The 11410-nt window shown below is 53.7% G+C and overlaps 1 protein-coding gene across 3 annotated transcripts in view; it reads left to right on the top strand.

The window, feature by feature from the left end:
* Window positions 1-664: 664 nt before the first annotated feature.
* The window catches only part of FGD5 (FYVE, RhoGEF and PH domain containing 5), a 123885-nt gene continuing 113139 nt past the window's right edge, over window positions 665-11410 (top strand). For all 3 annotated transcript variants that reach the window (XM_061128930.1, XM_061128929.1, XM_061128931.1), the window contains exon 1: window positions 665-776. In XM_061128930.1, the coding sequence (XP_060984913.1) occupies window positions 764-776 (13 nt within the window). In that variant the 5' untranslated portion in view covers window positions 665-763. The remainder of the gene's footprint in view (window positions 777-11410) is intronic.

Genomic DNA, 11410 nt, shown 5'->3' with positions numbered 1-11410 from the left:
TGTCTTGTTCTGCGCCCAGCACGGCACAGGGCTGGGCCCGGGACTGAATGAATGAATGCCTGAGGTTGAAAATCAAGTGACAGACGGTCCGCTGGGCGAAGGGACCCCCTAGAAGCCCAACTCGCCGCTTCACCATGCCCCCCGTCCTACTCCCTGGAACCTCGCGCAGCTCCCCGAGGCCCCACGCCACGGCCCCTTTAAATGTGCGCGGGGACGCCTCGCCCCTCGGCTCCCTCGATCCCTGACGGAGCAGAAAGGAGAAATTTTAAAAGCCTTCCTCTCGGAGAGCGGGAGGAAACGTCTCGGAGCGGGCGGAGGCGCAGCGGCCGCAGCGGCGGCACCGGCAGAGGCCCGGCTGCCAGAGCGCAGCGCGCGCGGAGCCGGGCGCCCGGAGCGGACACGACGCCGCGCGCCGGCCCGGCCACCGCCCCCCGCCCGCGCGCCCGCGCCCCCGGCCCCGCCCCCCGAGGCTCGCGCCCCCCGGCCCCGCGCGCCGCGCCGCGGCCTGAGTGAGCGCGCCGCCGCCCCCCGCGCCCCGACCGCGCCCCCGCTCCGCTCCCCGGCCCCGCCCAGCCCCGGAGGCCGGCGCCCCGCGCCCCCGCTGGCCCTGCGCGCCGCGCGGAGTCCGGCGCGCGCCGGGGGCGGGGCAGGCGCCGGGGGGGTGCGGGCCCCGCGGGGCGGCCATGGAGTGAGGCGGCGCGCGGACTCGCGCTCGGACGGACGGAGGCACCGACGGGCGGCCCCGGGCTCCGCGCGCTGGAAGATGAACAGAGCAGGTAGGAGGCTCCGCGGGGCACGCGCGCCAAGGGGCCCCGTCCGGCGCTCCAAGTTGGAGCCCGCGAGGCTCTCCGGAGCGAGCTGCCCAGAAACCCCCCGACCTTCCGCCTGGGCTGAGGGACGGGCGGGTCCTGAGGAGGCCGAGAGCGTCGGGGGCTCTCAGTCCCGTCCGGGACGCCCCACCTCGGGGATGCCTCCTCGGTCTCGGCGGGGCCGCACCCCACCCCCGATAGGCCGCCTCCGGCTCCCACCGCGGCCCGCGGCTTGGGGGTCCCCTCGCGACGGGGAAAGACGCTCCCTTCGCAAAAGCGACTTGGTAGCGCCCCTGAATCCTCCCTCCTGCTCCTTGGGGTCCCCTTCAGGCTCTCGCTGGCCCCCCAGAGGCCCTCTTGGCCCCCCGGATCCGTCTGCGCTTTTCCCCACGCCGGGGTCTATGCCTGGTCCCTCACTCGTGCGCGGCGCGCCCTTGGCGGCTTCTCGCGCCTATCCCTCTCCTGGACGCCCCCCCGCCCCCCCAGACTTGGAGCTCGCTCTCCTTTGGAATTAAAAAGCCCTAAATGATCACACCCCGCCCCTGCCCCCCCCCCCCCGCCCCGCAGCGGCGCGGCCCCATCCCCTGCGGGGCCCTGCCCCGGGGCCCCCGCTTTGTGCCTCGCCGGCGGGACCGAACGCCCAGGGGACGGCGTTCCCTCCCAGCCCTCGCGTCACTGCCCTGAGAATCTGCCTCTGCCCGCCCGGGGCGTCCGTGAAATCCCGAATGCGTTCGACGGTACAGAGAGATCCCCTCCGAGGAGTGCCATTTAACAGACTTACTGACTGAGACCCAGAGATGGGCGGTGCCTGGACCCCAGGTCTTCGGTGTCCTGACTCCTCCGCGGGGAGGGCAGAAAGTTGCCTCCAAGAGGCGAGTTTACGAGGAGGCAGCCGTCCCAGCTAACTTCACTTGCCTGCCAAGGAGCGATTATCGCTCTTTTCATATATATATATATTTTTTTTTCTCATAGAATTTAGCAGAAGGCAGCTCCCTCCCCGGCCAACACCCTTGTCCGAATCCGAACTCCAAAACACACATCCCTAAAGAAACAGGAAGCCACCATTTTGGCTGTCTTAGAACCATATCCTGCTGCCCTGGGTGGGTGTAAAAAAAGTGTGTGTGTGTGTGCGTCTGTGCGTTGTGGGCTTTTCCTTTCTCAAGTGTTTTTAATGAATAAAATCTTTGTTTGAGGAGTGAGGTGCGGGTGGGAGACGTTTGGCTCATTGATCTGACAAAGGAGACACTTGGGGGCTTAGGAAGGCGGTGGCCGCCTCCCTGTGTCCAGGCCCGGCTGTGGCCAGCACACAGCTGGACCCTCCGTGAGTGTTGGTCGCGGGGTAGGGGCTGGGGGTGGGGGCGGGGTGCCACCTTGGTGGAGTGGAGAGAAGACCGGGGCAGGGTCCCAGTGCCCAACCAGCCCCCTCCTTCTAGGAAGGAGGTGGCCTGCTGTAGATCTAGCGCGGACAGAGCCAGGCTAAGTCTTTCCTACAAGCCTAATAAAACTCGCTGGAAAACAATGGTGAGAGCCCCGTGCGGTTTTCCCACGTTTCCCTGCACGAGACTTGGGCAAGCCCTCTATTCTCGGAGACTCCAGGGTTTGGAGTGAGCCAGAAAACGCTTAAGGGGCGGCAGGTTTGGTCCCAGGAAATCTCAGCACTTACCACTCTTGGGTTCCAGCATCCTTTAATTTGCGTCTAGCATAAATCTGGTTACTTTTTCTGTGTGATGGCTGTCATAGATCTCACGTAATGATATGTATGTGCTTGGCTCTGAATGTCTTGATTATGCAGCCGAGTGGTTCATACTCTGTGGGACTGAACCCCATAACCACCGTATGCCTAGTTATTTGACCTTGAGCAGGTTGGTTAACCTCTCAATGTCTATTTCTTCATCTTGAAAATGGGGATAATAAGATCTTTGTTGTTAAGGTCTCATAATTAAACAGAGCTTGTCCGCGGCCTAGCACGGTGTCTGTCACCGTATGTTGTTGTTATTTAGTTCCCAGGTCGTCTCCGACCGACTCTTTGTGACCCCATGGACTGTAGCCCACCAGGTTCCTCTGTCCATGGCATTTCCCAGGCAAGAATTGCCATTTCCTCCTCCAGGGATCTTCCTGACCCAGCGATCGAACCTCCTGCATTGCAGACAGATTCTTTACCACTGGGCCACCTGGGAAGCCCCCATCACATTATACGTAACTAACAGATTACTAGTTAATATTGAACCAGATGCTGCTCTTTAGTCTGTTATTCTTGTATCAGTTTTCACAGTAACCTCATCCTGAGTACTGTTGCCATCCTCATTTTATCGATGGGAAAATTGAGCTGCAGGGATTTTGTGGTTGCTGACCTAATAAGGAGCTGAGACAGGGGTGAAACAGACTGTCCAGCTTGAGAGCCTGCTTTATTTATCCGGTGCATAACACATAGTAGGTGGTCAGGAAATGTCTGCCAGTTGACTTTGTTAGGTACCTTATGTGGGTTTTTTGCCTTGAACAAACATTGTTGCCTTGAACAACAATGAACAGCATTATGAAAAAAGCAGAGTATTTCTTCCATTTTATCTAGAAAAAAACTGAGGCTCAGAGAGGCACAGTGATGTGCCTGAGGTCACACAGCTGACGTGTGTGGAGCTGAGGTTGGAGTCAGGTCTGTCCCAGCCATGCCTTTTCCACGTGGGTCGTGGGTCCCACACCCGTCACGGGTCGCTGGACTCACCTAACCGCAGCCTCATTAGAAATCATCAGGCTTGACTTGGACATTCCAGCAGGCATCCAGGAATGAAATGTAAATTAAGATGCAATTGGAAGGTGAAATTGGAAGATAATTACTCTTGGAACATATGGTTATGAGAGTTCCAGGGGGAGAACAGTGAACTGCAGTTGCAACAGACGCAGGGGCCCAAGTTGGGGATGTCAGGGAACGTCATCAGAAAAGTCACAAGTTTAAAAGACTGTCGCCGGCCAGAGGAGAAGGCACTTACTGACTGTTCGGTACAGTCCCCTCACCCTGCAGATGTGGAAACTGAGGCTCAGGAAAAGGAGGGGTCTTGCCCAAGGTGTCCCTTCAACTCATGGCAGAGGCAGCCATGGAGATCAGAGCTCCAGTCCAGTGCTCCTCCAAGTACCTCTTCTCATTTAACCCCTGCATAGCTGACAAGGGGGGCTTCCCTGATAGCTCAGCTGGTAAAGAATCCGCCTGCAATGCAGGAGACCCCGGTTCGATTCCTGGGTCGGGAAGATCCCCTGGAGAAGGGATAGGCTACCCTCTCCAGTATTCTTGGGCTTCCCTTGTGGCTCAGCTGGTAAAGAATCTGCCGGCAATGTGGGAGATCTGGGTTCGATCCTTGGGTTGGGAAGATCCCCTGGAGAAGGGAATGGCTACCAGCAGCATGAATGTGTGAGTGGCAGATATTTAATTAAAATAGAGAGAGAAAATACAAGCTGGTACCAGGGGGCTGGCTGGCTGTGGATGATTTCTATCTCCAGAGGCTGTGAAAAATCTCTTCCTCCTGTCACTGTGGCTCCCCACCCCCGCCCTCAGTTAACTCTTGGCATCTTGACTCACGGGTATTCTGCATTCAGGTCATCCTCAGGGGTAGCGCATTGCCAGGAGGTCTTGGGCATTGGTACCTCAGGGTGGCGAGGGTGTGCCCCCCAGGCTGTGTGTTTCGGGGAGAGAGAAGGTCCATCCACGCTCAGTTCTTGCTGTGGTTGTTCACTTGCTCAGTCGTGTCCGACTCTGCAACCCCATGGACTGCAGCACACCAGGCTTCCCTGTCCTTCACCATCTCCTGAAATTTGCTCAGACTCACGTCCACTGAGTCAGTGATAACGTCCAACCATGTTATACTCTGTCGTTCCCTTCTCCTGCCCTTAGTCTTTCCCAGCTTCAGTGTCTTTTCCGATGAGTCGGCTTGTCACATCAGATGGCCCAAGTGTTGGAGCTTCAGCTTCAGCATCTGTCCTTCCAGTGAATATTCAGGGCCGATCTCCTTTAGGATAGACTGGGTGGGTCTCCTTGCAGCCCCCAGGACTCTCAAGAGTCTTCTCCAGCACCACAGTTCCAAAGTATCCATTCTTTGGCACTCAGCCTTGTATATGGTCCACCTGTCACATCCATACATGACTGCTGGGTTCTAGAGAGTCAGAAAGTTACACTGAACCCAGAGGAGGAAGCCCCTGCTCTGATTTATCCTGTTATTAATCCATCCCCGCCATATTCTAAAGCTCAGCCAAACTGGACTGTTGATCATGCTTCCAAAGGCCTTGCATCTCACTGCCTCTGGGCCTTTGCAATTTCTGTGCCTTCTGCCTGGAACACCTAACCTGGTTTCTTTTTTTTTTTTTTAATTTTTATTTTATATTGGAGCAGAGTTGATTTACAGTTTTGTGTTTTGTGTACAGCAAAATGATTCTGTTATATATATATATATTGGGTTGGCAAAAAAATTCGTTCATGTTTTTTCATAACATCTTTGACCAACCATATTTATACATATGTGTGTGTATATATATATATATATATGGAATATATATAGGGGCTTCCCCAATGGCTCAGCAGGTAAAGAATCTGCCTGAGACATAGGAGACGTGGTTTGACCCCTGAGTTGGGTAAATCCCATGGAGGAGGGCATGGCAACCCGATCCACTATTCTTGCCTGGAGAAGCCCATGTACAGAGGAGCCTGGCAGGCTTCATGAGTCACAAAGAATCAGACGTGATTGAAGTGACTGCGCTTGTTTGAGTATTTATATACATATGTGTGTGTATATTCTTTTCAGACTCTCTTCCCATATAGGTTATTACAGAATCTTGAGTAGGGTTCCCTATGCTGTACAGCAGGTCCTTGTTGATTATCTTTCTTATACGTAGTCGTTCAGTTCAGTCGCTTAGTCGTGTCTGACTCTTTGCGACCCCATGAACCGCAGCACGCCAGGCCTCCCTGCCCATCACCAACTCCTGGAGTCCACCCAAACCCGTGTCCATCGAGTCGGTGATGCCATACAACTATCTAATCCCCTGGTGTCCCCTTCTCCTCCTGCCCTCAATCTTTCCCAGCATCAGGGTCTTTTCCAATGAGTCAGCTCTTCACATCAGGTGGCCAGAGTATTGGAACTTCAGCTTCAATCTCAGTCCTTCCAATGAACACCCTGGACTGATCTCCTTCAGGATGGACTGGTTGGATCTCCTTGCAGTCCAAGGGACTCTCAAGAGTCTTCTCCAACACCACAGTTCAAAAGCATCAATTCTTCGGAGCTCAGCTTTCTTTATAGTCCAACTCTCACGTCCATACATGACCATTGGAAAAACCACAGCCTTGACTAGACGGACCTTTGTTGGCAAAGTAATGTTTCTGCTTTTTAGTATGCTTCTAGGTTGTTCATAACTTTCCTTCCAAGGAGTAAGCGTCTTTTAATTTCATGGCTGCAGTCACAATCTGCAGTGATTTTGGAGCCCAGAAAAGTAAAGTCGCCATTGTTTCCAGTTTCCCCATCTATTTCCCATGAGTTGATGGGACCAGATGCCATGATCTCCGGTTTTTAAATGTTAAGTTTTAAGCCAGCTTTTTCACTCTCCTCTTGTACTTTCATCAAGAGGCTCTTTAGTTCTTCTTCACTTTCTGACATAAGGGTGATGTCGTCTGCATATCTGAGGTTATTGATATTTCTCATGGCAATCTTTATTCCAGCTTGTGCTTCTTCCAGCCCAGTGTCTCTCTTAATTCCAAATTCTTAATTTATTCCTCCCCCACCTCCCCCCCCCACCATAATCATAAATGTCTTTCCTAAATCTGTGAATCTGTTTCTGTTTTGTAAATAAGTTCATTTGTATAATTTTTTTTTTAGATTTAGAGGAAAGTGTGAAAGTGAAAGTTGCTCAGTTGTGTCTGACTCTGCGACCCCATGGACCCTACCGTCCTTGGAATTCTCCAGGCCCGAATACTGGAGCGGATAGCCTCTCCCTTCTCCATCGAATCCAGGTGTCCCGCATTGCAGGTGGATTCCTTCCCAGGCGAGCCCCAAGGGAAGCTTAGATCTGGATGTCATACAGTATTTGCCTCTTCCTGTCCGACTTACTTCACGCTGTGCTGGTCTCTAGGCCCATCCGTGTTGCTGCGGATGGCATGATTTCATTCCTTTTCTCGGCCGAGTAATATTCCATTTATACGCACCACAGCTTCTGTATCCACCCCTCTTAGGTCACTTCCACGTCTTAGCGGTTGTAGCTAGTGCTGCAGTGAACATTCTGGTGCACGTATCTTTAGAATTAGGTTTTCTCCAGATGGATGCGCGGGCGTAGGATTGCTGGATCATATCCAACTTCATTTTTTTTATTATGAAAGTTGTCCCCATCCCTCAGCATGCACCCTGGTGTATCTGTCCCCTGGGCCTTCTCTAGGCAGCGCTGGTCTGAGACCCAGGTCACCCGGCCCTGCGCGCAGGGGCCCTGTGTGGTTCCTCCTTGGGAGGGAGGAGAGCTGGGAGCCGCCTCCTTCCTCTTCTCGCCTCCTGCGTCCTGTCTCCTTCGCCGGCTCCTTCTCGCGTCCTTGGGGCCAGTGGGGCTCCATCCCAGGCTCTGCTCTCTTCTCTGCCCCCCACGCGGTCACTTGGTGATTTTACCCGGCTCGCGCCCTAATCCCATCTCTGTGATGGCTGCCTCCAGCCATCCGCTCCCAGGAATCCAGGCTGGTCCATCCAAGAGCCCGCCGACAGCTCCTTCCAGGGCTGTGATGGGGAACTCGGATGCAACAGGCACACATCGAAGCTCTGGCTTCCTACCGCAACACCGGCTGCCTTCCCGGGTTCAGCTGCTGGCAACCTCACCCTGCCGGTTGCTCTGACTCAAAGCCTTCGCGTTGCCCATGATTATTCTTTCTCTCACACCCCACATCCGAACCGTCTGTAAATCCCACCAGCTCTACCTTCAAATTCAGAATCTGATCCTTTTCTTTTTCTTTTTTTGATCACTTCCTCCGCTGCAGCCTGGCCCAAGCCGCCATCCTCTCTGGCCTGCATCATTATCGCAGGTGCCCCCTCCCTGGCCTCCCTGATTTCATGCTCAGCACGGCTGCCGCTTTTAGCACACTAGCTGGAGTGGGCTTGGCCTTCTGCTCAGGACCGGGCTGTCATCTGCACTCTCCCCAGGACCCCTCTGCCCTCACCTCCTGCCCCTCCTTCGCGGCCTCACTCCCTTCCCACCACTCAGACGTCCTTGGACACGCTGGGTGAGTCCTGACTCCCCTCTCCTTTTTCTGACATCCTCTCACTGAGACCCGTCCTGGTCTGTCTGTTTGAGGTTGCAACCTTCTCATCTTTCCTCCAAACTCCTAGCTCCTGATATTTTCCTGTGAACTTCATGATCCTCTAACATATGATGGATAACAAACTTAGGCTTTTTTATCGCTCTTCTCCCACCGCTAGTATGTAAGGGCCAGGAGGAATGTGCTCTTTGTTATGTTTATTGATGTATGCGGAGAGTCTGGACGAGGGCCTGGAAAATACTAGATGCTTCATCAATACTGATGTAGTGGACCTGGATTAAAGAGAGCTGGATGGGAGCGAAGGAAAGCCAGTCATTCACTCTGTGGTCACTCCGTCCTTCTGACTCAGCCTTATGGGAATTTCTCACTTGGTTCGCTGTCCCGAGTCTCTCTGGCCTCAGTCTCCCTGCGTTTTGCCTTTCTCTGCTTCACTCGAAGTCGGGAGCCCTGAGTCTGCTCTGTGGAAGAGATGCTCAGTTGCATCTGACTCTTCACGACCCCGTGGACTCGTGAAGGCCACGCAGGCTCCTCTGTTCATGGAATTTTCCAGCCAAAGAACACTGGAGTGAGTTGCCATCTTCTCCTCCAGGGGATCTTCCAGACCCGGGAATTGAACCCCCGTCTCCTGCATTGGCAGGCGGATTCTTTACCGCTGAGCCACCGGGGATCCCATCGAAGAAATGCTTGATGGCAAAAGGGTGAAAGCAGGGGTTCAAGGGACTGGACCAGAAAGCAAGAGACTCCGTTCTGCAGAGGCCCTGCTCTGGACTCGCTGAGTCCCCCACCGGTCCCCCGCCCTGCCTGCGCCTCGGTCTCCTCTCAATGAGGGGTCGGGCGGGGCCCTTCTGACTCTGCCATCCTTGGACCTCAGAGGAGAAGGGGGTGAGACGCCCTGAACTCCAGAGTGGGGAGCAGGACGTGGATGCTGGGTACTTGTCACTCCTCGGGGCTCCTGTGGGGAAGGCATTTTCTTGCTGGATCACGCCTCGGACGCCCACTGTAACCTTTTTCCGAGGAATTGGTGCCCACAGATCAATAGCTCGCTTGCAGGAAGGATGGGGCGGGGTGGGAGCGACGCATTTTTCATGGCCGATCTGTCCCTCTGGCAGGTCTGGTGATGCCTGTGTGAAATGCCACCTGTTAAGGATGAGAAATGAGAGTCCCCACCCCCCGGAGAATAATTTCACACCAGTGTCTGACGCCTGATGTTGAGACCGTGAAGCCCCTATCACATCATTTGTCAGTGTAGATCCAGACTTAACAACAGGAGAAGGCGGCAAGGAGGGGAAGCCTGACTTTATTAGAACAACGATAGTGTGAAAAAGGGTTGCTCGGTCATGTCTGACTCTTTGCGACCTCACGGACTGTAGCCCGCCAGGCTCCTCTGTCCATGGAATTTTCCAGGCACAGTACTGGGGTGGATTGCTCTTTCCTTCTTCAGGGGATCTTTCCGACCCAGGGATCGAACCCACATCTCCTGCATTGCAGTCAGATCCTTTACTATCTGAGCCACCAGGTTATGGAGAACTTCCAAGCAAAGTCCTGCTAACGTATATCTTTGGATCTTTATAACAGCCTCTTGTACCTGTTTCACAGATGAGGAATCTGAGACTCAGCTTCATAGCTTATAAGTGGCAAAGGTAGGGTTTGAACCCAGATCACCAGGCTCCAAAGGCTTATTACTGTTACCCTGTTATGCCACATTGACAGAGAGCTGCAGCTTAGCTGTTTAAGCTCCAAGTATTTCGGGCTTGAAAAAAAAAAACTAAATTGAACAGAAATTTTTCTAAATTAGGATGTATTTGATTGTGTATAGAAACAAGGAGTTGGAAAGTCACTTCTTTCATCTTGAAGAAATGTTTATCTGGATGCCTGCGGCTTTACTGGGTTGTTGGTGCATGTAGATGTGAATGTAGATGTGGGTTGGGGCATTGAGGAAGTAAATGCTTTCTCTTTAAAACCTTTTAAAAAATAGTTATTTCTTTAGCTGCGCCAGGTCTTACTTAGGGCATGCGGGGTCTGTTTCCCCGAGGAGGGCTGGAACCCCGGCCCCCCTGCGTTGGGAGCGTGGAGTCTTAGCCGCTGCACCACCAGAGAAGTCCCAAGCCTTTAAAGTCTTGACCGCTTGGCCTCTTCCCTCCTGTTCTTGCTGTCAGCTGCCACATCTTAAAACTGACAGTGTCCCTGCCTCACTGCTTCCTCGCAATTAGCTGTGCCCTGGGAAACCACGCCAGTAAGTTCACGAGATTTATGTGCCGCACACAAGTAAAGGCTTTGGGGTCAGGCCCTTCCAGGAACAGAGTGCGTGGGCTTTATAATCCTGTATTATTGGTATCCAGGGCCTTTTTTTATTTCCTTTGGGGCCCCTCAGCTGAATTTTTCATAGTTGTGCCAGCTGGGGGAGACGACACTGACTTTGGCCTCAGATATACTGAAACGGGGGCTTCCCTGGTGGCTCAGAGGGTCAAGAATCTGCAGTGCAGGAGACCCAGGTTCGATTCCTGAATCGGGAAGATACCCTGTAGAAGGGAATGGCTTCCCACTCTAGTATTCTTGGCTGGAGAATCCCCTGGACAGAGGACCCTGGTGGGCTACAGTCCATGGGGTCAAAAAGAGTTGGACACAATGGAATCAACCTAGCATGCGTGCGCACACACACACACATGCCCACACACACACACACACACACACACACACACACACACACACATGCGTGCGTGCACACACACGTGCAGACACACACGCACGCATGAACTCACACGCACACACATGTGCACACGCGCGCGCACACACACTGGCATGGAGGGGCCAGCGGGACAGTCCCCGTGGAGATGGGCTGAAGTCAGCCGGAGCTGTGCTGGCCGCCACCCCTGTGTGCTCCTGAGCACCTGCGGCGGGGCTGGTCTGAGTCGTGACGCGCTGCAAGTGTGAAATATACCTTAAATTTTGAGGACTTAGCACCGTAAAGAATGTCGGATATCTTCCGAATGAGCTTTGTGTATCAGTTACATGTTGATCCAGACATGATTCCTTGATTATGTGATAATGTCCAAAGTGATATCTGGGATGTATTGAGTTGAAAAATGTATTGTTAAAATGGGTGTCACCTCTCTCTTCTTTTACTCTTTCCTATGGCTATGAGAAAATTAATAATTATGTGTGTAATGATAAATGGGGCTCACATTATATTTGTCAGTCTGCCCTGGATTAGAAATGACTGAGGTCAGAGATGGAGCTGGGAATTGAATGCCATGAGAGGGGGTGGTGTTTGCTGGCAGCCCTCCAGGCCAGCCGCTCCATCTTCCCTCTGTCCCAGGCTGAACTGACACGCCGAGCC

This window comes from Dama dama, chromosome 24 (genome assembly GCF_033118175.1).
Source record: "Dama dama isolate Ldn47 chromosome 24, ASM3311817v1, whole genome shotgun sequence".
Classification (NCBI taxonomy): domain Eukaryota; kingdom Metazoa; phylum Chordata; class Mammalia; order Artiodactyla; family Cervidae; genus Dama; species Dama dama.
Note: the sequence above shows the minus strand (reverse complement) of the source record. Positions and strands in the feature narration are given on the sequence as shown.